The sequence below is a fragment of the Pseudophryne corroboree genome, chromosome 10, assembly GCF_028390025.1.
Source record: "Pseudophryne corroboree isolate aPseCor3 chromosome 10, aPseCor3.hap2, whole genome shotgun sequence".
Lineage (NCBI taxonomy): Eukaryota > Metazoa > Chordata > Amphibia > Anura > Myobatrachidae > Pseudophryne > Pseudophryne corroboree.
In genome coordinates, this window is record NC_086453.1 from 250,413,849 (window position 1) to 250,440,997 (window position 27,149).

The following is a 27,149-nucleotide window of genomic DNA, read 5'->3' on the forward strand; positions in this document are numbered from 1 at the left end:
CGGCCGGGTTCCCGGTGGCCAGCATACCGGTGCCGGGATCCCGACCGCTGGCTTGCCGACAGCGGGGCGAGCGCAAATAAGCCCCTTGGCAAGCTCACTGCGCTCCCACGCTGCAGGCACGGTGGCGCGCGCCAAGCTATATTTTCTACCTCCAGGGGGGTCGTGGACCTCCAAGAGGGAGAAAAGGTGTCGGGATTCCGGCGCCAGTATAGTGTGCGCCGGGATCCCAACAAGCGGCATACTGAATACCACCCATTTTTATAGCAGTACTGCTCAAATAATTACATGAACAGGGATGAAGGGGTTCAGTATGGGATCCCGCCGCACAGGATGCAGATTGTCAGTATACAGGCATCGGCATCCCGCGCGGCAGAATGCCGGTAGGGTGTGAGTGCAACAAAGCCTCTTGCGGACTCGGTGGCGAGCCATGCGCGCCACAGGTTCTGTTCTCCCTCCGTGCGTGTCGTGGACACTCAGAGGGGGAATCACCTACCTCGCCGGTATACCAGCAGCGGTATGGTGCCCCCGACGTGCGGCCTGCCAACTGCATAACAGATGAATAGAGGGTCAAATAAACAGTTGCTGCATTTGACGCACAAAATGACATTTGATTTGGACAACCCAGATCTAGACAAGGGTATTATAAGCCACATTGCTACTGTACTTCAAAAACACCATATACCAGAGTGCAAATGTAGGGTAAAATGTTGCTATATTTATTAAGATATTAGGGCATATTGTAGCACTGCATCCCTTTCGTCTCGAAAGAAAGTTGAAGGGTAACGCCTCTGGACGCGGTACACTTATACGGTGTCCATGTCGACATGCACACCAAAAAAAAAAAAAAAATGAAAAAAACTTGAGTCGACTTTTTGACCCATCGACATTTTAAATGTCGGTATTTTGACCTTGTAGGCATTTTAAATGTCGGTATTTTGATTGTAGGTATTTCATACTAAACCCTCTGGACACAAATGTTGCTCTGCCTATAAGTATACATTCTCTGTACCAAGTACCACATATATCATCTAAGCTTTCACCAGCGATAAGCGGCATCTAGAACAAATGCCTTGTTGTAGGAAACTGACAAGTGTGGTGTGAGCCACTGTTTTGACATGAACCTGGAAACACATCGCTGCATTGTGCCAAGTACACAACCTGACAAGCGTTAGGAGTAGTGACTGCTGTAACTTTGTTACCAATTAACCCTGTGTAAACATCTACCAACCACATATAGAAACACGACATTTACTGCAAATACTTTCCCCACCAGGTCTGGCTTCATGTTTCATACAAAATTGTTTCCAAGCAATGAAAAGGATATACTCTTACCATGGACACATTATTCAGATGGATTGGAAAAGTACCAGCAGCAAGGGTCACTTATGCTGCTTTCACATCGCAAAACCTGCTTTTGAAATGGTATTTGAAACGGTTCTTAAAACGGGTCTGAGCAGTTAAACCCCTTTCACATCTCATGTTGTAACCAGTAAATTACCATTTCATTACCGTTTTGGTACCTTTCACACTGAACCCGTTTCACCCATAGAAAACAGTGGTTGTCATTATAAATGGACTTTTCTGGCCCACACATTATTAATAATTATTAATTAATTCATTATTAATAATTTGGATAGTCGTACGATGGAACCCAGCAGCTTGAAGCATATCTATTTATATTAGATGGGATTAGGTACTTGGTTTGTCTTTTTTGGAGGCACAAGTATTATTTATATATTTTTTTAAATAATTTTTTTTTTTAGATGGAATGGTAAAATACAGAACAAAAATGGCGTGGGGTCCCCCCTCCAAAGCATAACCAGCCTCGGGCTCTTCGAGCTGGTCCTGGTTCTAAAAATGCGGGGGGAAAATGGACAGGGGATCCCCCGTATTTTTAAAACCAGCACCGGGCTCTGCGCTTGGTGCTGGTGCAAAAAATACGGGGGACAAAAAGAGTAGGGGTCCCCCGTATTTTTTACACCAGCATCGGGCTCCACTAGCTGGACAGATAATGCCACAGCCGGGGGTCACTTTTATACAGTGCCCTGCGGCCGTGGCATTAAATATCCAACTAGTCACCCCTGGCCGGGGTACCCTGGGGGAGTGGGGACCCCTTCAATCAAGGGGTCCCCCCCCCCCCAGCCACCCAAGGGCCAGGGGTGAAGCCCGAGGCTGTCCCCCCCCATCCATTGGCTGCGGATGGGAGGCTGATAGCCTTGAGTAAAATGACAGAATATTGTTTTTTCCAATAGTACTACAAGTCTCAGCAAGCCTCCCCCGCAAGCTGGTACTTGGAGAACCACAAGTACCAGCATGCGGGAGAAAACCGGGCCCGCTGGTACCTGTAGTACGACTGGGGAAAAAATACCCAAATAAAAACAGGAGACACACACCGTGACAAGTACAACTTTATTACACACTGCCGACACACACATACTTACCTATGTTCACACGCCGACATCGGTCCTCTTCTCCAAGTAGAATCCACGGATACCTGAAAATAAAAGATAAATATACTCACCTCATCCATGGTCCAGAGATAAATCCTCGTACTTGTCAAAAAAAGAAAACGAACACCCGACCAGCGGACTGAAAGGGGTCCCGTGTTGACACATGGGACCCCTTTCCCCGAATGCAGACTGCAGAGAGACCCCCCCCGTGAGTGCTGTCACTGAAAGGTCTCGTAAGCCAATCAGCGAGCGCAACGTCCTTGCACTCTGCTGATTGGCTCTGTGCGTGTCTGAGTTGTCAGCGCATCGCACAGCTCCCTCCATTATATTCAATGGTGGGAACCTTGCAGTCCGACCGCGGGTAACCCCACCGCTGACGGCAAAGTTCCCACCATTGAAAGTAATGGGAGAGGCTTTGCGATGCGCTGTCTGAGCTTAGACGCGCACAGCCAATCAGGTGAGCGCCACGGAGTAGCGCTTCCTGATTGGCTGAAGGGACCTCAGTGACAGGAGTCACGTGATGTCCCGGCATTCGTGGAAAGGGGTCTCATGTGTCAACATGGGACCCCTTTCAGTCCGTTGGTACGGGTGTGAAGGAAAAGAAACTAAGCGCTTGGGTGAAAAACACTGCACTGAGATTGTCAGCAGCCTCCTGATAAAGGGAATTGCCAATCCCTTACATAAACCACTACCAACAAAATAACAGGTGGCGCTGGACAATCGGGTGAATTTTATAAAAGCATTTATTCAAATACAATTTTTAAGGTTACAACACACTCCCGGGAGAAATAAAATGATAGAACAAAATTTCACAATTGTAAAAACTGTGCACTGTATGCGAGCTTCTTAATCAATTTCCTCAGGAAACCAGTTATAAATTGTAAACTTATATGCACATATTTGAAAAAAATATATAAAGCTGTGCCTGAGGCTATTCACTTTTTTAAATGCACTAAAATGCAAACAAACTTCAATATAAAATGTATGTGAATTAATTGATTAATATAGTAACATAATAAAAGTCACTCACGCCTTGGTAAGCCACAAGGTACTGAATACGTCACAGATCCATATGTATAGATGGTTAATTGTAAAGATACATTGGTAAGTTACCTCCGCTGGGCAGGAGCCTGTGTTTTCCTTGCTCCCTGGTGTCGTCTCGTTGTGCTGTCAGAGACACACACCAGAGCCTCAGCGGGTATGGTATTGCTGCGCCGTGCAGTGTGCCTGTAAGGCCGTGCAGGTAGATCACACTGCCTCCGGTACCTCCGCACTTGCAGACAGGAGGCTATTTGGGCTGATTTTCCGGAGTACGCCGGTCTGCGCCGGGCTTGCAAGGGAACAGCACCCGTGAATATCTTTTCCCCAGATGGCGTGCTCAGCCGGAGCTACGGGGATTGGAAGTGGATTGCAGGTGCAGGTGCTCCCAATGGCAGCGCTGTGTCCGTGGGCTTCTCTACACGGACAAACCGTGGGTGCAGCAGCTGATGAGAGTGTGGATCCTTGTGAAAAAAAGCCTGTATCCTAACGCGTTTCAACGCCAGCAGGGCGTCTTTTTCTAAAGGCAGGTTGGTACGGGTGTGCGTGTTTTTATTTTGCCATGTACGAGGATTTTATCTCTGGACGTGGATTTATCTCTGGACACTGGCAGGTGAGTATAATTTTTTTCACAGGTACCCTCGGATCGTCGGAGACTGTGGCAGTCGGCGTGTCAACATAGGTAAGTATGTGTGTGTCGGCAGTGTGTAATAAAGTTGTACTTGTCACGGTGTGTGTCTCCTGTTTTTATTTGGGTATTTTTTTTCCAGTAGTACTACATGTACCAGCGGGCCCGGTTTTCTCCCGCATGCTGGTACTTGTGGTTCTCCAAGTACCAGCTTGCGGGGGAGGCTTGCTGGGACTTGTAGTACTATTGGAAAAAAAATAAGAATTTACTTACCGATAATTCTATTTCTCGGAGTCCGTAGTGGATGCTGGGGTTCCTGAAAGGACCATGGGGAATAGCGGCTCCGCAGGAGACAGGGCACAAAAGTAAAGCTTTACGATCAGGTGGTGTGCACTGGCTCCTCCCCCTATGACCCTCCTCCAAGCCTCAGTTAGGTACTGTGCCCGGACGAGCGTACACAATAAGGAAGGATTTATGAATCCCGGGTAAGACTCATACCAGCCACACCAATCACACCGTACAACCTGTGATATAAACCCAGTTAACAGTATGATAACAGAAGAGCCTCTAAAAGATGGCTCCCTACAACAATAACCCGAATTAGTTAACAATAACTATGTACAATTATTGCAGATAATCCGCACTTGGGATGGGCGCCCAGCATCCACTACGGACTCCGAGAAATAGAATTATCGGTAAGTAAATTCTTATTTTCTCTATCGTCCTAGTGGATGCTGGGGTTCCTGAAAGGACCATGGGGATTATACCAAAGCTCCCAAACGGGCGGGAGAGTGCGGATGACTCTGCAGCACCGAATGAGAGAACTCCAGGTCCTCCTTAGCCAGAGTATCAAATTTGTAAAATTTTACAAACGTGTTCTCCCCTGACCACGTAGCTGCTCGGCAAAGTTGTAATGCCGAGACCCCTCGGGCAGCCGCCCAAGATGATTGAACAATGGTTTTGATCTTACACTCATGCGCCAAAAAAAGCAGCCTGGATATAGTGGTAAATAGTGTCACCCACACTAAATAAATGTACAGAAGGAAATATATTACCACACCAATACACGGGCGCTTCACAGGGTCTGATCTGGTGGTATGACTCTCATACAGAATCTAGTGTTGTATAAACCTAGGCGGAAAATGTATAATAGTGTGATACTGTATACAATTATATAAGGAAGTGGTATTCTGGCGTGAACCCGTACCGGATGGATTGGTCTACAGATAGTAGACAAAATCACTTGTCTCAAAATCAAGACGTCAGGTCACCGTCAGAAAATCTCCCCTTCTAATCTTCAACGAATGGGATCTCCCTCCACATGAACTCAATTGAAGATCATATGCAATGAAAGAGGGTCCAATAGTGTAATAACATAAAAACAATTTAATAAGTTAAAAAGTGGGACAGGTGGACTCTCACCAATTTTGTAGGTCTAACGAGTAGACAATTGAGCATGCAAAACAATCAGGCGTCCCCAAAGAGTAAAGATGCCAGCAAGGGAGTCCTCCACGTGTACCCAGGATACCGTTCACCAACGCGTTTCGATAACAGCCTGTTATCTTCCTCAAGGTGTAATGCCGAGACCCCTCGGGCAGCCGCCCAAGATGAGCCCACCTTCCTTGTGGAGTAGGCCTTTACAGATTTAGGCTGTGGCAGGCCTGCCACAGAATGTGCAAGTTGGATTGTGCTACAGATCCAACGAGCAATCGTCTGCTTAGACGCAGGAGCACCCATCTTGTTGGGTGCATACAATATAAACAACGAGTCAGATTTTCTGACTCCAGCTGTCCTTGCAATATATATTTTCAATGCTCTGACAACATCCAGTAACTTGGAGTCCTCCAAGTCACTTGTAGCCGCAGGCACTACAATAGGCTGGTTCAGATGAAATGCTGACACCACCTTAGGGAGAAAATGCGGACGAGTCCGCAGTTCTGCCCTGTCCGAATGGAAAATCAGATATGGGCTTTTGTAAGATAAAGCTGCCAGTTCTGACACTCTCCTGGCCGAAGCCAGGGCTAGTAGCATGGTCACTTTCCATGTGAGATATTTCAAATCCACATTATTTAGTGGTTCAAACCAATGAGATTTGAGAAAGTCCAAAACAACATTGAGATCCCACGGTGCCACTGGGGGCACCACAGGAGGCTGTATATGCAGCACTCCCTTAACAAAAGTCTGGACTTCAGGAACTGAAGCCAATTCTTTCTGGAAGAAAATCGACAGGGCCGAAATTTGAACCTTAATAGATCCCAATTTGAGACCCATAGACAATCCTGATTGCAGGAAATGTAGGAATCGACCCAGTTGAAATTCCTCCGTCGGAGCACTCCGATCCTCGCACCACGCAACATATTTTCGCCAAATGCGGTGATAATGTTGCGCGGTTACTTCCTTCCGTGCTTTAATCAAAGTAGGAATGACTTCTTCCGGCATGCCTTTTTCCTTTAGGATCCGGCGTTCAACCGCCATGCCGTCCAACGCAGCCGCGGTAAGTCTTGAAACAGACAGGGACCCTGCTGAAGCAAGTCCCTTCTCAGAGGTAGAGGCCACGGATCTTCCGTGATCATCTCTTGAAGTTCCGGGTACCAAGTTCTTCTTGGCCAATCCGGAACCACTAGTATCGTTCTTACGCCTCTTTGCCGTATAATTCTCAATACTTTTGGTATGAGAGGCAGAGGAGGAAACACATATACCGACTGGTACACCCAAGGCGTTACCAGCGCGTCCACAGCTATTGCCTGCGGATCTCTTGACCTGGCGCAATACCTGTCCAGTTTTTTGTTGAGGCGAGACGCCATCATGTCCACCATTGGTCTTTCCCAACGGGTTACCAGCATGTGGAAAACTTCTGGATGAAGTCCCCACTCTCCCGGGTGAAGGTCGTGTCTGCTGAGGAAGTCTGCTTCCCAGTTGTCCACTCCCGGGATGAACACTGCTGACAGTGCTATCACATGATTTTCCGCCCAGCGAAGAATCCTTGCAGCTTCTGCCATTGCACTCCTGCTTCTTGTGCCGCCCTGTCTGTTCACATGGGCGACTGCCGTGATGTTGTCCGACTGGATCAACACCGGCTTTCCCTGAAGCAGAGGTTCTGCCTGGCTTAGAGCATTGTAGATTGCTCTTAGTTCCAGAATGTTTATGTGAAGAGACGTTTCCAGGCTCGTCCACACTCCCTGGAAGTTTCTTCCTTGTGTGACGGCTCCCCAGCCTCTCAGGCTGGCGTCCGTGGTCACCAGGATCCAATCCTGTATGCCGAATCTGCGGCCCTCCAATAGATGAGCACTCTGTAACCACCACAGAAGAGATACCCTTGTCCTTGGAGACAGGGTTATCCGCTGGTGCATCTGAAGATGCGATCCTGGCCATTTGTCCAACAGATCCCTCTGGAAAATTCTTGCGTGGAATCTGCCGAATGGAATTGCTTTGTAAGAAGCCACCATTTTTCCCAGGACTCTTGTGCATTGATGTACAGACACCTTTCCTGGTTTTAGGAGGTTCCTGACAAGCTCGGATAACTCCTTGGCTTTTTCCTCCGGGAGAAAAACCTTTTTCTGAACCGTGTCCAGAATAATCCCTAGGAACAACAGACGTGTTGTCGGAATTAACTGGGATTTTGGAATATTCAGAATCCACCCGTGCTGTTTTAGCACTTCTTGAGACAGTGCTAATCCCATCTCTAGCTGTTCTCTGGACCTTGCCCTTATTAGGAGATCGTCCAAGTATGGGATAATTAATACGCCTTTTCTTCGAAGAAGAATCATCATCTCGGCCATTACCTTGGTAAAGACCCGAGGTGCCGTGGACAATCCGAACGGCAGCGTCTGAAACTGATAGTGACAGTTCTGTACGACGAACCTGAGGTACCCCTGGTGTGAGGGGTAAATTGGAACGTGGAGATACGCATCCTTGATGTCCAAGGATACCATAAAGTCCCCTTCTTCCAGGTTCGCTATCACTGCTCTGAGTGACTCCATCTTGAACTTGAACTTCTTTATGTACAGGTTCAAGGACTTCAGATTTAGAATAGGTCTTACCGAGCCATCCGGCTTCGGTACCACAAATAGAGTGGAATAATACCCCTTTCCTTGTTGTAAAAGAGGTACCTTGAACTATCACCTGCTGAGAGTACAGCTTGTGAATGGCTTCCAAGACCGTCACCCTGTCGGAGGGGGACATTGGTAAAGCAGACTTCAGGAAACGGCGAGGTGGATTCGTCTCTAGTTCTAACCTGTACCCCTGAGATATTATCTGCAGGATCCAGGGATCTACCTGCGAGTGAGCCCACTGCGCGCTGAAATTCTTGAGACGACCCCCCACCGCCCCCGAGTCCGCTTGAGAAGCCCCAGCGTCATGCTGAGGCTTTTGTAGAAGCGGGGGAGGGCTTCTGTTCCTGGGAAGGAGCTGCCTGTTGCTGTCTCTTCCCCCTTCCTCTGCCTCGTGGCAGATATGAATATCCCTTTGCTCTCTTGTTTTTAAAGGAACGAAAGGGCTGCGGTTGAAAAGTCGGTGTCTTTTTCTGTTGGGGAGTGACTTGAGGTAAAAAGGTGGATTTCCCGGCTGTAGCCGTGGCCACCAAATCCGATAGACCGACTCCAAATAACTCCTCCCCTTTATACGGCAAAACTTCCATATGCCGTTTTGAGTCCGCATCGCCTGACCACTGTCGCGTCCATAAACTTCTTCTGGCCGAAATGGACATAGCACTTACCCGTGATGCCAGTGTGGAGATATCCCTCTGTGCATCACGCATATAAAGAAAAGCATCCTTTATTTGCTCTAAAGACAGTAAAACATTGTCCCTATCCAGGGTATCAATATTTTCAATCAGGGACTCTGACCAAGCTACCCCAGCACTGCACATCCAGGCTGTCGCTATAGCTGGTCGTAGTATAACACCTGTATGTGTGTATATACTTTTTTGGATATTTTCCATCCTCCTATCTGCTGGATCTTTAAGTGCGGCCGTCTCAGGAGAGGGTAACGCCACTTGTTTTGATAAGCGTGTGAGCGCCTTGTCCACCCTAGGAGGTGTTTCCCAGCGCGCCCTAACCTCTGGCGGGAAAGGGTATAAAGCCAATAACTTCTTTGAAATTAGCATTTTTTTTATCGGGGGCAACCCACGCTTCATCACACACCTCATTTAATTCTTCTGATTCAGGAAAAACTATAGGTAGTTTTTTCACACCCCACATAATACCCTGTTTAGTGGTACCTGTAGTATCAGCTATATGTAACGCCTCCTTCATTGCCAAAATCATATAACGTGTGGCCCTACTGGAAAATACGGTTGATTCGTCACCGTCACCACTAGAATCAGTGCCTGTGTCTGGGTCTGTGTCGACCGACAGAGGCAAAGGGCGTTTTACAGCCCCTGACGGTGTTTGAGGCGCCTGGACAGGCACTAATTGATTGTCCGGCCGTCTCATGTCGTCAAACGACTGCTTTAGCGTGTTGACACTATCCCGTAATTCCATAAATAAAGGCATCCATTCTGGTGTCGACCCCCTAGGAGGTGACATCCTCATATTTGGCAATTGCTCCGCCTCCACACCAATATCGTCCTCATACATGTCGACACACACGTACCGACACACAGCAGACACACAGGGAATGCTCTTAACGAAGACAGGACCCCACTAGCCCTTTGGGGAGACAGAGGGAGAGTTTGCCAGCACACACCAAAAGCGCTATATATGACAGGGATAACCTTATAATAAGTGCTCCCTGTATAGCTGCTTTAATAATATATTTTTGCCACAATTTTGCCCCCCCCTCTCTTTTTTACCCTGTTTCTGTAGTGCAGTGCAGGGGAGAGCCTGGGAGCCGTCCTGACCAGCGGAGCTGTGTAAGGAAAATGGCGCTGTGTGCTGAGGAGATAGGCCCCGCCCCTTTTTCGGCGGGCTCGTCTCCCGCTCTTTAGTGGATTCTGGCAGGGGTTAAATATCTCCATATAGCCCCCGGAGGCTATATGTGAGGTATTTTTAGCCAAATTAGGTTTTCATTTGCCTCCCAGGGCGCCCCCCTCCCAGCGCCCTGCACCCTCAGTGACTGCCGTGTGAAGTGTGCTGAGAGGAAAATGGCGCACAGCTGCAGTGCTGTGCGCTACCTTTAGAAGACTGAGGAGTCTTCTGCCGCCGATTCTGGACCTCTTCTCGTTTCAGCATCTGCAAGGGGGCCGGCGGCGAGGCTCCGGTGACCATCCAGGCTGTACCTGTGATCGTCCCTCTGGAGCTAATGTCCAGTAGCCAAGAAGCCAATCCATCCTGCACGCAGGTGAGTTCACTTCTTCTCCCCTAAGTCCCTCGTTGCAGTGATCCTGTTGCCAGCAGGACTCACTGTAAAATAAAAAACCTAAGCTAAACTTTTCTAAGCAGCTCTTTAGGAGAGCCACCTAGATTGCACCCTTCTCGGCCGGGCACAAAAATCTAACTGAGGCTTGGAGGAGGGTCATAGGGGGAGGAGCCAGTGCACACCACCTGATCGTAAAGCTTTACTTTTGTGCCCTGTCTCCTGCGGAGCCACTATTCCCCATGGTCCTTTCAGGAACCCCAGCATCCACTAGGACGATAGAGAAACAATATTCTGTCATTTTACTCAAGGCTATCAGCCTCCCATCCGCAGCCAATGGATAGGGGGGACAGCCTCGGGCTTCACCCCTGGCCCTTGGGTGGCTGGGGGGGGGGGGGACCCCTTGATTGAAGGGGTCCCCACTCCCCCAGGGTACCCCGGCCAGGGGTGACTAGTTGGATATTTAATGCCACGGCCGCAGGGCACTGTATAAAAGTGACCCCCGGCTGTGGCATTATCTGTCCAGCTAGTGGAGCCCGATGCTGGTGTAAAAAATACGGGGGACCCCTACGCTTTTTGTCCCCCATATTTTTTGCACCAGCACCAGGCGCAGAGCCCGGTGCTGGTTTTAAAAATACAGGGGATCCCCTGTCCATTTTTTCCCCGCATTTTTAGAACCAGGACCAGCTCGAAGAGCCCGAGGCTGGTTATGCTTTGGAGGGGGGACCCCACGCCATTTTTTTCCGTGTTTTTCCCATCTAAACTTTTATAAAGCCACTCTCACATGTGTCTCCTGTGTTTTCCAAGCTGTTTCCTGGTTGTGGCTGCTGACATCACACATGGAGACAGCCTATGACCTGCTGGGGCTTGCAAATACCGTTTCAGACCCTTTCACACTGCACAGTGAAATGGGACTGAAATGGGTAGGACCCTTCTTTTTTACCGTTTCAAAATACCTGTATTTTGAAAACGGTAAATTGAAGGGGACCCTTTCACATCGCAGCTTGACCCGTTTAGGAAGCCAGTTAAAACGGCAAAATACCGGGTATAAGCTGCGGTGTGAAAGGGGTATTACAAGCACACAAATGCTTTATCAGGAAATGCACAGAATGTGCTGGTTTTACATGAAATGCTTTGGATTTTGCCTGCCAGGCATTTCGTTTGCATAATTCAATTTAAAGGTACAGTAAGTTAAATGGGCGGAGTTTCTTGCTGTGTACATGCACTTCCGCTTCAAATTTTTTAATTATTTTTTTTTCATTTTGGGACAGAATTATGACTGACAAGGGTGTAGAAAGCACATTTTTGGTGATGTTTCACATTTATGGGTGGCCGCACAATGCTCATTTTCAGGGGTACCTTTGACTAATGCGATTAAAACCTTCAAGCACACAAAATTTATACAGGTTGAGTCTCCCTTATCCAAAATGCTTGGGACCAGAGGTATTTTGGATGTGGGATTTTTCCGTATTTTGGAATAATTGCATACCATAATGAGATATCATGGTGATGGGACCTAAATCTAAGCACAGAATGTATTTATGTTACATATACACCTTATACACACAGCCTGAAGGTCATTTTAGCCAATATTTTTTATAACTTTGTGCATTAAACAAAGTGTGTGTACATTCACACAAATCATTTATGTTTCATATACACCTTATACACACAGCCTGAAGGTCATTTAATACAATATTTTTAATAACTTTGTGTATTAAACAAAGTTTGTGTACATTGAGCCATCAAAAAAATAAGAATTTACTTACCGATAATTCTATTTCTCATAGTCCGTAGTGGATGCTGGGACTCCGTCAGGACCATGGGGAATAGCGGGCTCCGCAGGAGACAGGGCACATCTAAAAAAGCTTTTAGGTCACATGGTGCGTACTGGCTCCTCCCCCTATGACCCTCCTCCAAGCCTCAGTTAGGTACTGTGCCCGGACGAGCGTACACAATAAGGAAGGATCTTGAATCCCGGGTAAGACTCATACCAGCCACACCCATCACACCGTACAACTTGTGATCTGAACCCAGTTAACAGTATGATAACACAAACGAAGTAGCCTCTGAACAGATGGCTCACAACAACAGTAATAACCCGATTTTTGTAACAATAACTATGTACAAGCATTGCAGACAATCCGCACTTGGGATGGGCGCCCAGCATCCACTACGGACTATGAGAAATAGAATTATCGGTAAGTAAATTCTTATTTTCTCTAACGTCCTAGTGGATGCTGGGACTCCGTCAGGACCATGGGGATTATACCAAAGCTCCCAAACGGGCGGGAGAGTGCGGATGACTCTGCAGCACCGAATGAGAGAACTACAGGTCCTCTTTAGCCAGAGTATCAAATTTGTAAAATTTTACAAACGTGTTCTCCCCTGACCACGTAGCTGCTCGGCAAAGTTGTAATGCCGAGACTCCTCGGGCAGCCGCCCAGGATGAGCCCACTTTCCTTGTGGAATGGGCCTTTACAGATTTAGGCTGTGGCAGGCCTGCCACAGAATGTGCAAGTTGGATTGTACTACATATCCAACGTGCAATCGTCTGTTTAGACGCAGGAGCACCCAACTTGTTGGGTGCATACAATGTAAACAACGAGTCAGATTTTCTGACTCCAGCTGTCCTTGAAATATATATTTTTAATGCTCTGACAACGTCCAGTAACTTGGAGTCCTCCAAGTCGCTAGTAGCCGCAGGCACCACAATAGGCTGGTTCAAGTGAAATGCCGAAACCACCTTAGGGAGAAATTGAGGACGTGTCCTCAATTCTGCCCTGTCCGAATGGAATATCAGATATGGGCTTTTGTATGACAAAGCTGCCAACTCCGAAACTCTCCTGGCTGAAGCCAGGGCCAACAGCATGGTTACCTTCCATGTAAGGTATTTTAAATCTACCGATTTTAAAGGCTCAAACCAATGAGATTTGAGAAAATTTAGAACCACGTTCAAATCCCACGGTGCCACTGGAGGCACTATTGGGGGTTGTATATGTAGTACACCTTTGACAAAAGTTTGTACTTCAGGCACTGACGCCAATTCCTTCTGGAAGAAAATTGATAAGGCCGAAATTTGAACTTTAATGGACCCCAATTTGAGGCCCATAGACAATCCTGCTTGCAGGAAATGTAAGAATCGACCCAATTGAAATTCTTCCGTTGGAGCCTTCTTGGCCTCACACCACGCAACATATTTTCTCCAAATGCGGTGATAATGTTGTGCGGTCACTTCTTTCCTGGCTTTAATTAAAGTAGGAATAACTTCCTCAGGAATGCCCTTCTCTTTTAGAATCCGGCGTTCAACCGCCATGCCGTCAAACGCAGCCGCGGTAAGTCTTGGAACATACAAGGTCCCTGCTGAAGCAGATCCCTTCTTAGAGGTAGAGGCCACGGATCCTCCGTGAGCATCTCTTGAAGTTCCGGATACCAAGTTCTTCTTGGCCAGTCCGGAGCTACCAGTATTGTTCTTACTCCTCTTTTCCGTATAATTCTCAGTACCTTTGGTATGAGAGGCAGAGGAGGGAACACATACACTGACTGGTACACCCACGGTGTTACCAGAGCGTCCACAGCTATTGCCTGAGGGTCTCTTGACCTGGCGCAATACCTGTCCAATTTTTTGTTGAGGCGAGACGCCATCATGTCCACCTTTGGTTTTTCCCAACGGTTCACAATCATGTGGAAAACTTCTGGATGAAGTCCCCACTCTCCCGGGTGAAGGTCGTGTCTGCTGAGGAAATCTGCTTCCCAGTTGTCCACTCCCGGGATGAACACTGCTGACAGTGCTACGACATGATTCTCCGCCCAGCGCAGAATCCTTGCAGCTTCTGCCATTGCACTCCTGCTTCTCGTGCCGCCTTGTCGGTTTACGTGGGCGACTGCCGTGATGTTGTCGGACTGGATCAACACCGGCTGACCCTGAAGCAGCGATTTTGCCAGGCTTAGAGCATTGTAGATCGCTCTTAGCTCCAGTATATTTATGTGAAGAGACGTCTCCAGGTTTGACCACACGCCCTGGAAGTTTCTTCCCTTTGTGACTGCTCCCCAACCTCGTAGGCTGGCATCCGTAGTCACCAGGACCCAGTCCTGTATGCCGAATCTGCGGCCCACTAACAGATGGGCAGTCTGCAACCACCACAGGAGAGACAACCTTGTTCTCGGTGACAGTGTTATCCGCTGATGCATGTGCAGATGCGATCCGGACCATTTGTCCAGCAGATCCCACTGAAATGTTCGTGCATGGAATCTGCCGAATGGAATCGCTTCGTACGAAGCCACCATCTTTCCCAGGACTCTTGTGCATTGATGTACTGACACAGTTCCTGGTTTTAGGAGGTTCTTGACAAGTTCGGATAACTCCCTTGCTTTCTCTTCCGGGAGAAATACCTTTTTCTGAACCGTGTCCAGAATCATGCCCAGGAACAGCAGATGTGTTGTCGGGGTCAATTGAGATTTTGGAAGATTTAGAAACCACCCGTGTTGCTGAAGCACTACTTGTGTTAGCGCTACACCGACTTCCAGCTGTTCTCTGGACTTTGCCCTTATCAGGAGATCGTCCAAGTAAGGGATAATTAATACGCCTTTTCTTCGTAGAAGAACCATCATTTCGGTCATTACCTTGGTAAAGACCCGAGGGGCCGTGGACAACCCAAACGGCAGCGTTTGAAACTGATAATGACAGTCTTGTATCACGAACCTGAGATACCCTTGGTGTGAGGGGTAAATCGGGACATGTAGATAAGCATCTTTTATGTCCAAGGACACCATGAAGTCTCCTTCTTCCAGATTCGCTATCACTGCTCTGAGTGACTCCATCTTGAACTTGAATTTCTTTATGTACAGGTTCAAGGATTTCAGATTTAGAATAGGCCTTACCGAACCGTCCGGTTTCGGTACCACAAATAGTGTGGAATAATACCCCTTTCCCTGTTGTAGGAGGGGTACCTTGACTATCACCTGCTGAGAATACAGCTTGTGAATGGCTTCCAAAACCGACGTCCTTTCTGAGGGAGACGTTGGTAAAGCAGACTTTAGGAACCGGCGAGGGGGAGACCTTTCGAACTCCAGCATGTAACCCTGAGATACTATCTGCAGGACCCACGGGTCCACTTGTGAGTGAACCCATTGATTGCTGAAAATCTTGAGTCGACCCCCCACCGTTCCTGAGTCCACTTGTAAAGCCCCAGCGTCATGCTGATGGCTTTGTAGAAGCCGGGGCGGGCTTCTGTTCCTGGGCAGGGGCTGCTTGCTGCCCTTTCTTACCCTTTCCTCTGCCTCGCGGCAGATAAGACTGTCCTTTTGGTCGCTTTTTATAGGAGCGAAAGGACTGCGGCTGAAAAGACGGTGTCTTTTTCTGTTGGGAGGGGGTCTGAGGTAAAAAAGTGGATTTGCCGGCAGTTGCCGTGGCCACCAGGTCCGAAAGACCGACCTCAAACAATTCCTCTCCTTTATATGGCAATACTTCCATATGCCTCTTGGAATCCGCATCACCTGACCACTGTCGCGTCCATAAACTTCTTCTGGCAGATATGGACATCGCGCTTACTCTTGATGCTAGAGTACAAACATCCCTCTGAGCATCTCGCATATAAAGGAAAGCATCCTTTAATTGCTCTAGAGTCAATAAAATACTGTCCCTATCCAGGGTATCAATATTTTCAGTCAGAGAATCCAACCACACTACCCCAGCACTGCACATCCAGGCTGAGGCTATTGCCGGTCGCAGTATAACACCAGTATGTGTGTATATACTCTTCAGTGTAGTTTCCAGCCTCCTATCTGCTGGATCCTTGAGGGCGGCCGTATCAGGAGACGGCAACGCCACTTGCTTTGATAAACGTGTGAGCGCCTTATCCACCCTAGGGGGTGTTTCCCAGCGCGCCCTAACCTCTGGTGGGAAAGGGTATAATGCCAATAACTTCTTGGAAATTAGCCGTTTTCTATCGGGGTTAACCCACGCTTCATCACACACGTCATTCAATTCCTCTGATTCTGGAAAAAATACAGGTAGTTTTTTCACCCCCCACATAATACCCCTTTTTGAGGTACCAGCAGTATCAGAGATCTGCAAAGCCTCCTTCATTGCCGTGATCATATAACGTGTGGCCCTATTGGAAAATACGTTTGTTTCTTCACCGTCGACACTAGATTCATCTGTGTCGGTACCCGTGTCGACTGACTGAGGTAAAGGACGTTTTACAGCCCCTGACGGTGTCTGAGACGCCTGAACCGGTACTAACTGGTTTGCCGGGCGTCTTATTTCGTCAACTGACTTTTGTAATGTGCTGACATTATCACGTAATTCCATAACTAAAGCCATCCATTCCGGTGTCGACTCCCTAGGGGGTGACATTACCATCATCGGCAATTGCTCTGCCTCCACACCAACATCGTCCTCATACATGTCGACACACACGTACCGACACACAGCAGCCACACAGGGAATGCTCTAATCGAAGACAGGACCCCCTAGCCCTTTGGGGAGACAGAGGGAGAGTTTGCCAGCACACACCAAAAGCGCTATAAATGTATATAAACAACCCTAGAAGGTGTTGTTTACTATATATGCGCTCTTAATATATAAATATCGCCAATTTATGCCCCCCTTCTCTTTGTTACCCTGTTTCTGTAGTGCAGTGCAGGGGAGAGACCTGGGAGCCTTCCTCACCAGCGGAGCTGAGCAGGAAAATGGCGCTGAGTGCTGAGGAGAATAAGCTCCGCCCCTTTTCCGGCGGGCTTTTCTCCCGGTTTTTAAGAAACTGGCCTGGGTTAAAATACATACATATAGCCTTAATGGCTATATGTGATGTATTTATTTTGCCACTAAAGGTAATTATATTGCTGCCCAGGGCGCCCCCAGCAGCGCCCTGCACCCTCCGTGACTGAGTCAGTGAGCCGTGTGACAACAATGGCACACAGCTGCCGTGCTGTGCGCTACCTTCAAGAAGACTGAGGAGTCTTCTGCCGCCTGCTTTCCGGACCTCCGTTCTGCCGTCTCTTCAGCGTCTGTAAGGGGGATCGGCGGCGCGGCTCCGGGACGAACCCCAGGCTGACCTGTGTTCCGACTCCCTCTGGAGCTAAGTGTCCAGTAGCCTAAGACTCTAATCCATCCTGCACGCAGGTGAGTTGGAAATCTCTCCCCTAAGTCCCTCGATGCAGTGATCCTGTTGCCAGCAGGAATCACTGAGATTGAAACCTAAAAAAAAACTTTTCTAAACAGCTCTTTAGGAGAGCCACCTAGATTGCACCCTCTCGGACGGGCACAAAAACCTAACTGAGGCTTGGAGGAGGGTCATAGGGGGAGGAGCCAGTACGCACCATGTGACCTAAAAGCTTTTTTAGATGTGCCCTGTCTCCTGCGGAGCCCGCTATTCCCCATGGTCCTGACGGAGTCCCAGCATCCACTAGGACGTTAGAGAAACAAAGGTTTCACTATCTCACTCTCACTCAAAAAAGTCCGTATTTCGGAATATTCCGTATTTCGGAATATTTGGATATGGGATACTCAACCTGTATATGTAATAAGGGATCCGAATGATATGGGGTCAACCCCATATGGTCGTTTTAATCAGACTGTATTGAGATTGCCTGCAGTATGTGTAGACTGCCTTACTGGCTCCTACAGTAGGTCCTCAATAATCATCTGGACACACACCCACATTTGCCATTATCTTCCAGATGTGTCCATTGTAACAAACTAGTAAAGCTGGACAGAGTTCATGAACTATTAAAATATATCAAATCCTGTTTACAGTCTGGAACTTTGAGACCTACATTTAGCACTGTTAAGGTGGGTACACACTAGGCGACATGTTCTATGAGCGACATCGCCTAGTGTTTCCCCTCCCTGGCCAGGGTGGTTGGGCATACACACCGAGCAATAGGACGTTCATATCGCTCAGTGAGGTCACGCAGCATCCGGGCAGGCAGCTCTTGGATGACAGACCAAACTGAGCATCCTGCATGGCCAACAGCGAGGGTCGTTAAGACCCACGGGGCTGCGCATCGCTGGTCGGCGGCGGCATACACACTTGCTGAAAAAGTGAGCAACGTCGCTCAGGAAGGGTGAAAATGAGCGACATCGCTAATTTTCTCGGCAAGTGTGTATGCACCTTTAGTCTTCAGATCAACATACAGGGAATGTATGCAGGACTGAGAGTCTCTACACCGGGACACACAGCAGCATTATTTATTAGAGTCATTTTCATTAATTTTTAAAAATAATTACATAAGAATACACATATTACAATACTTAAAAAAACAAAAACATAAAAACACTTCTTACATTACAAGCCTGTTTCGCTTAAATTTACCACACTTGATCATTAATTAAGTGTATTCACAATAGGTGCATTGAATTTATTCACAATGGACAAAATACAATTACATTCAATTTCATATCATCATTATCATAGGCAATTATTAATACAGGTTGAGTATCCCATATCCAAATATTCCAAAATACGGAATTTTTCGAGTGAGACTAAGATAGTGAAACGTTTTCTGATGGCTCAATGTACACAAACTTTGTTTAATACACAAAGTTATTAAATGACCTTCAGGCTGTGTATATAAGGTGTATATGAAACATACATGATTTGTGTGAATGTACATACACTTTGTTTAATGCACAAAGTTATTAAAACTATTGGCTAAAATGACTTTCAGGCTGTGTGTATAAGATGTATATGAAACATAAATGTATTCTGTGCTTAGACTTAGGTCCCATCACCATGATATCTCATTATGGTATGCAATTATTCCATAATACGGAAAAATCCGATATCCAAAATACTTCTGGTCCCAAGCATTTTGGATAAGGGATACTCAACCTGTATACCATCAGTTCCTTCTAGATATGCCATCAGACAGTGCGCCCCCTACATAGACTCTCCCTCCCTTCAATTTAGGGTGGCTTCAGAAATTTCCGAGACTAGTTTTCTAGTCCAGTCCACCTCTGACACACACGCAAGCTTATTTAAACGACACATTTTAGAGATCACTGAGCTAATTTGTTATACAATTCTGCTGATTTAACCCCCTACTTTTTTGAGATTACATTTCAATAAACAATAGATCTGATACACTACTGCACAGCTGCCAGTTAGTTACCAGTAGCTCATGGTACTGGTGAAGTACAGTCTATTAATTGCAAGTCCATTACATGTATACAGTCCAGTACTGGCCTGTTGCAGCCTTTATTTATCAGCTGGTACAGAGAATGATATAAAACGGCTGATGCCTTAAGGATTGTTAGTGATAGAGACAAAAAAAAGTAAGGCCATTCTGACATGTGATGATGCAAGCTTTATTACCACAATGATCTCTTACTAACACCCTTTCCTGACAGAAAAGTCTGAATTACCTGGCATTTCAGTGCCGGGTAGTTTTGCCGGTCCCTGTCTGACCCCCTTTCACACAGGGAAGCAAATTACCGGGTCAAGAATTTCTAACCAGTAATTTGCGCATCAAAACAGGTATTTTGTCTGTGTGAAAGGGTCAACCCGGATCGATATTCCTGGGTCTCCGACCCTTGTAAATTCCTGGTTCGAAGTCTCTGGAATTTCAACCCAGGTTGACCGTTTCACACAGAAAAAGGACAGGTGTTTAATGGCAAATTACCGGGTAGAAATTCTTTACCCGGGAATTTGCATTTCTGTGTGAAAAGCAAATTCCCGGGTGATGAAGTTCTACCCGGTAATTTGCAGATAAACTCAGGTCCTGTGTGAAAGGGGTATTAGTTACACTTTACAAGCCATGATTTGTGGACTGTAGAGATTCCTCTGTTTAAAATAATTATTGTCCTTTTCCTCATTTGTCAGCCTTCTCTCCCACAGGGGTATATTCAATTTGAAGTCGAAAGCGGCCGTCTGTCGAAAAGACGTCAGTTTTCGACTTTTTTAGGTCGGAAGGTGTTCCGAGATTCAATATATATTCGACAAGTCGAGGAATTCGACTTGTCGAAAAGCACGTGAATCGGCGGAATAGCTTCCGATCCATGTGCTTGTGAATTTGGCCCCCTTTTCAACCATGTCACTTCGACTTTAAAAAAAGTTGAAGAGAGTGGGATGTGGGAGCAGTGACGGGGAGAGCCGCGGGCAGCCAGACGGGGAGAGCAGGAGGATGTCACAGCCGCCCACTCCTGCATCTCTATTCGACTTTGATAATGCATTGAATATCCCAGGTCGGATCTATTCCGACAAATGAATGTCGGAATGGATCCGACTTCAATTGAATATACCCCTTAATGTGCAAGACTTTCAGACTTTTCAAATGAACAGCCATGTAACCGGAGTATTTCTCATTCAATTAAATACACCCGGGTTGTGTTCAGGTGACCTGCGTTTGGGATCCTGACTCATAATACATTGTTGCATTTAATAGTGTGTCTATATATGATGGATACATTTAGTACATTGTAGCATATTATTGGACTGACGATATTAAACCTGTCCGGCAGTGTTTATATTTTCAAATATAAATGCACCAGAAAAAGTACAGCAGTGAAACACAATTACTATTTTGTCACAGCGCACTCCTCCATTGCTCAACCTCCATTGCCATAAAGAGAAAACAAAATATCTGTTCCTCAGTTTCCTCAATGCACGCTAACAAATATAGTTGGTAACAATTGTGTACTGTCGGCGAAGAGGATAGTACAGTCTGTAACGCATCTGACGAGATCACTTAGAACTTAAACATGGATCTCTCCGTGTGTATGCCCCACAACGATAGCAATAGCGATGCGCGGTCCCACGCGTCGCTATCGACGGTGCTAGATTGGCCTGCATGTAGGCACAATCTAGCACATCGCTCATTTCACTGCTGGGTGAAAGGAGCGCCCCCGTCCCGCCCCCCTCTCTCAGCACACATCGCACTGTGCTGAGCGGGGGGAGAAATGTGTGCTGAGCGATCACGGATATATATCGCTCAGCACACATCTCTCCCCGTGTGTACGGGGCTTTAGGTATGATGATGTGGGTCTGTGGCAATGATAGGCAACCCTGATTCACCTTGGGGGCCACAATTTGCTGCTAGATAAAGTAATATTGAACCACTATGTAGACAGGTCTGTGTTGCTGAACAAGTTAAGCATATGGGTGGGATTGATGGATCTCCTGGATAATGTTCTTTGTGATTATTTGTACACTACATTTTGGGACTGATTTGTTTGCCGTCATGCAGTGTCTCCCAGCGTAATAAACCTAATCAACACCTAGTTTATTTACTATTTTCACCTGTGCGGGTCTCTTGGGTGACATGTTAGACTGGAAAGACACACCAGCATGGACTGGCCTGAATAATTTAAACAAAGAGATGTCCCCTGACTATGTAGCCGGAGTGAAAAGATAACTACAAATAAAGAGTTTTCACACTTAAATTTAAGGAGATAAGCTCTTATCTTTTTTTGGTTTTTATTTATATATTAAAAAATATACTGGATGGTCTTAGCCGGAGGCTGGCTGCAGGGGTGTATCTTCCTATTGGCCAGGATGGCACTTGCCAGGGGCACCGGCCAAGGGGGAGCGCCGTCCGGCAGTGCCACCCGAGCCAGGGGGTAGAATGAGATAGTAGTTCTCACTGAGTACATCCCTTAGCAGTGCTCATCCACTGCCGGACTCGCAGTAGCGTATTGCACTCAGACAACCTCTGTGACTACAGTCACAATGATGGTGAATATAGCCAGGGAGCGGGGCACTTCCAGGTATGGGGAGGGGCGAGGCAACTCCTCTTCCTCATCCGCTCCCCTTCTCATTGGTCCCACGCAGTCTGTCACCAAACAGCAGCCACTACAATCAGCACCAGTCAGCAGTGCAGCATGAGCATACCTGTACATTTTCTGTGGTACCGTAGCTGCACGGCATGGTCTATCCTGGCAGTCTGAATCACAGGTTACAAAGAGCTCTGTATGGAGAGGTATCTAGACCAGTGTGTCCTTGCCCGCACCCTACCCATAATTACCCCTCAGTATCCCTGCCCGCACACTCCTATAATTCCCACTTAGTGTCCCTTCCAGCACCCTCCCTGTAATTGGCCCTCAGTGTCTTTGACCTCAACCTCCCTGTAGCCCCTCCCTCTCATTTTCCATAACCGATCCCTCCCTGTAATTTCCCATTAGTGTCCCTGACCTCAGCCTCCCTGTGACTGCCCCCTCAGTGTCCCTGCCCACACCCTCCTGTAATTCCACCTAATTGTCCCTGCCCGTACCCTCCCCGTAATTCCCTCTCAGTGTCCCTGCCCGCACCCTCCTCGTAATTCCTCCTCAGTGTCACTACCTGCACCCTTCCTGTAATTCTCCCTCAGTGTTCCTGACCTCAGGCTCCCTGTGACTCCCCCGTCAGTGTCCCTGCCCGCACACTCCTGTAATTCCCTCTTAGGGGTCAATTCTATTCTCCGACAGTTGAATAGCGCCGGGAGTTTGCTCCCGGCGCTATTCAATACAGAGACGAGTGACCCTCAATTGTCGGGAATTCTTCTCTCATCCCTGGGGGATGGGAGAAGAAACCAGACAAAAGTGCTGCCGCGCGGCCGGCGCAAGGCTGATTCTGTCGGGAATCAGCCTCGCGCCAGGGAGTTAAGTCGGAGAATGCCCGTTCTCCCGGCAATTCAACCTGTTTAGTCGGCGAGAACGGGCCATCGCCGACTTAAATGGAGCTGAATTGAATAGCGTCGGGAGCAAACACCCGGCGCTATTCAACTGTCGGAGAATAGAATTGACCCCTTAGTGTCCCTACCCGCACCCTCCCTGTAATTGCCCTCAGTGTCCTTGACCTCAGCCTCCCTGTAGCCCCTCCCTCTCATTTTCCATACCCGAACCCTCCCTGTAAATCCCCTTAGTGTCCCTGACCTCAGCCTCCCTGTGACTCCCCCCTCAGTGTCCCTGCCCACACCCTCCTTTAATTCCCTCATAGTGTCCCTTCCCGCACCCTTCCTGTAATTGTCCCTCAGTGTCCTTGACCCCAGCCTCCCTGTAGCCCCTCCCTCTCATTTTCCATACCCGATCCCTCCCTGTAATTCCCCATTAGTGTCCCTGACCTCAGCCTCCCTGTGACTGCCCTCTCAGTGTCCCTGCCCACACCCTCCTGTAATTCCACCTAATTGTCCCTGCCCGTACCCTCCCCGTAATTCCCTCAGTGTCCCCACCTGCACCCTTTCTGTAATTCTCCCTCAATGTTCCTGACCTCAGCCTCCCTGTGACTCCCCCGTCAGTGTCTCTGCCCGCACACTCCTGTAATTCTCTCTTAGTGTCCCTTCCCGCACCCTCCCTGTAATTGTCCCAGTGTCCTTGACCTCAGCCTCCCTGTAGTCCCTCCCTCATTTTCCATACCCGAACCCTTCCTGTAATTCCCCTTAGTGTCCCTGACCTCAGCCTCCCTGTGACTCCCCCCTCAGTGTCCCTGCCCACACCCTCCTGTAATTCCACCTCAGTGTCCCTGCCCACACCTTCCCTGTAATTGCCCCTCAGTGTCCCTGCCCGCACTCTCCTGTAATTCCCCTTCAGTGTCCCTGCCCACACCTTCCCTGTAATTGCCCCTCAGTGTCCCTGCCCGCACACTTCTGTAATTCCCCCTCAGTGTCCCTGCCAACACCCTCCCTGTACTTGCCCCTCAGTGTCCCTGACCTCAGCCTCCCTGCAAGTCCTCCACCTCATTGTCCCTACCCGCACCCTCCCTGCAAGTCCTCCACCTCATTGTCCCTACCCGCACCCTCCCTGTAATTCTCCCTCAGTGTCCCTGACCTCAGCCTATCTAACTCCCCCCTCCATGTCTCTGGGTGGGGGAGGTGGTGGGCGCCAGTTCCTTACTTTGCCTGGGGCGCTCAGACCCCTAGATACACCTCTGGCTGGCTGGCTGTATGGTCTCAGCCGGCGGCTGGTTCTCATCTGGTCTTGGCAGTCTAGATGGTCTTAACCGGCAGCTGGGGATCAGCTAGCTGGATGGTCTCGGCCAGCAGCTGGATGGTCTCAGCCCACAGCTGGGCTTCGGTCTGCTGGCAGCTGTTTTTTTTGTTTTGCGATGTATAAAATAATATACTGGACGGGCTCACCAGACAGCTGGTTCTCATCAGGCTGGGTGGCCTTGACCGGCAGCTGGGGTTCGGCCAACGGCTGGTTCTAGCCCAGATAGATGGTCTCATCCGGTAGTTGGTTCTTGTATGGATGGATGGATGGGCTGGGCCGGCGGCCAGTTCTCAGCCGGCTGAATGGGCTAGGCCAGCAGCTTGGTCTTAGCCAGCTAGATGGGCTCAGACTGAATGGTCTCGGCTGGATGCATGGGCTAGGCCGGTGGCTGGGTCTCTGCCAACTGGATGGGCTCAGCCTGGATAGGTTCGACTGGCAGCTGGGTCAGATCCGGCTGGATGGACTAAGCCGGTGGCTGGGTCCCTGCCAACTGGATGGGCTCGGCCTGGATAGGCTCGGCCTCGGCAGGCTGCTGAGTCTTCTCTGGCTGGATGGGCTCGGCCGGCTAGATAAACCTGAATCTCGGCCAGCTGGATGGACTCGACCGACAGCTGGTTGGTCTCGGTAGGCTGGATGGGCTCGACCGACAGCTGGTCGGTCTCAGCGGGCTGGATGGGCTCGACCGACGGCTGGTCGGTCTCGGCGGGCTGGATGGGCTCAACCGACAGCTGGTCGGTCTCGGCGGGCTGGATGGGCTCGACCGACAGCTGGTCGGTCTCGGCAGGCTGGATGGGCTCGACCGACAGCTGGTCGGTCTCGGCGGGCTGGATGGGCTCGACCGACAGCTGGTCGGTCTCGGCGGGCTGGATGGGCTCGACCGACAGCTGGTCGGTCTCGGCGGGCTGGATGGGAATAGGGAATTTCAATTTGTTACGCATGCTCAGTGGCCACTGACGGGGTGTACTCAGATCGGTTTTGAATAGCCTTCCGGTAAGATGATACCAGTAGCCTATGAGTATCTCTTTCTGAGCCTGCTCTGCAAAGTGAACGGAGACTCTATGAGCAGCTGCGTGCTGCACCTGAGACATCCCACCAGGGCTCCCAGCTGGGGACAACCAGCAGCCCCTTGCATGCAGGGGATATAGATTGTAAGCTCCATGGAGCAAGGATCAATGTGAATATCAGATACAGAGCTAGATGCATCATCGCTTGGAGAGTGATCAATTGGAGAAAAAGCACCAGCCAATCAGCTCCTAACTGCCATGTCATAGGCCCTGTTTGAAAGATGACAGTCAGGAGCTGATTGGCTGGTGCTTTTTCGCTCCAATTTATCACTCTCCAAGCACGATGATGCATCTAGCCCACAGTCTCTGTTAAACGATGAGGAATATGTGTTCAGTATACACAGTAAATAACTGTTAATAAGACATACCTCCCAACACAACCAGGAGGGACAGAATCTGCTCCTGGACTTAATGTATGATTGCCGGCACCTGTGTTGAACAGGCTAATGGATAAGAAAGGTGTTTTACCACAGGTGCCGGCAATCATACATTAAGAGGGAAGTCCAGGAGCAGAGCATTGTATCCCTCCTGGAGTCACAGCCTACATGTATGTACACAGCTGCGCGGCAGCAGCACAGACCTTGACTTCTTCCACCCTACGGGACAGGCGGCTTATCTTCGTGCTCAGGTCCTCCTTCTCCAGGCGACCAGAATGAGCCAACACCTCCGTTACAAACGACGCCATCCCACCGACCAACTCACTTCGTCCCCACCGTCCCGGGCGCTGACGGGGCCGCTTTCAAACTACGGGATTCAGCCCCCGTTCCGGCTGCACTGGGGATTGTAGTTCAGTAGCCGCCTGTGTGCCGTGTGTAGGAATGGAAGTGTCACTAAGCGAGTACTACAATAACCGGCATGCACAGCGAAGCGGCCGCTGACAGCCGAGCGCTAAGGCTCAGGGAGCTGTGTCCGGGATTGCAAAGCATGATGGTAAGTGAAGTTCAAAACTGCCTGTAGATGTCAGTACTACATTTCCCGGCATGCACTGCAGCATAGACATGCAATTGGCGGCATACATCAGCAGCCAAAGGATGGCATACCTCCCAACATGACCCTCTCCAGAAGGGACAGATTGCTCTGCTTCTGGACTTTTCTCTTAATTTATGATTGCCACCACCTGTGGTAAGACACTTTTCTTATCCATTAACCTATTCAACACAGGTGCCGGCAATCATAAATTAAGAGGGAAGTCCAGAAGCAGAGCATTGTGTCCCTCCTGGAGAGGGTCATGTTGAGAGGTATGGGATGGGGCCACACATAGCAGCCAACTAAGCGCTTGTCCGCTATGTGTGGCCCCAGCCTTGGCACTCGGCTGTCAGGCAGCGACCGCTTTGCTGGCAGGAAGAAGAGTGAAGATGAAAAATAAAAATATTACAGGTAGCTGGTAATGAGCTCCGTTATTGGTTGTGTAATTTGTTGTACTCTTTTATTTCTCATACGTCCTAAAGGATGCTGGGTCACATTCAGAACCATGGGGTATAGACGGGATCCGCAGGAGACATGGGCACTTTAAGACTTTCAAAGGGTGTGAACTGGCTCCTCCCTCTATGCCCCTCCTCCAGACTCCAGTTTAGAATTGTGGCCCTCATTCCGAGTTGTTCGCTCGCTAGCTGCTTTTAGCAGCATTGCACACGCTAGGCCGCCGCCCTCTGGGAGTGTATCTTAGCTTAGCAGAATAGCGAACGAAAGAGTAGCAGAATTGATAATAAATAATTCTTTGCAGTTTCTGAGTAGCTCCATACCTACTCACAGATTGCGATCAGCTCAGT

At 48.6% G+C, this 27,149-nt stretch overlaps 1 protein-coding gene across 1 annotated transcript in view; it reads right to left on the minus strand.

The window, feature by feature from the left end:
• ZW10 (zw10 kinetochore protein) overlaps window positions 1–26,256 on the minus strand; it is a 174,888-nt gene extending 148,632 nt beyond the window's left edge. Inside the window, exon 1 of the mRNA XM_063943187.1 lies at window positions 25,961–26,256. Coding sequence (XP_063799257.1) covers window positions 25,961–26,065 — 105 coding nt within the window. The 5' untranslated portion in view covers window positions 26,066–26,256. The remainder of the gene's footprint in view (window positions 1–25,960) is intronic.
• Between the last annotated feature and the right edge of the window lie 893 nt (window positions 26,257–27,149).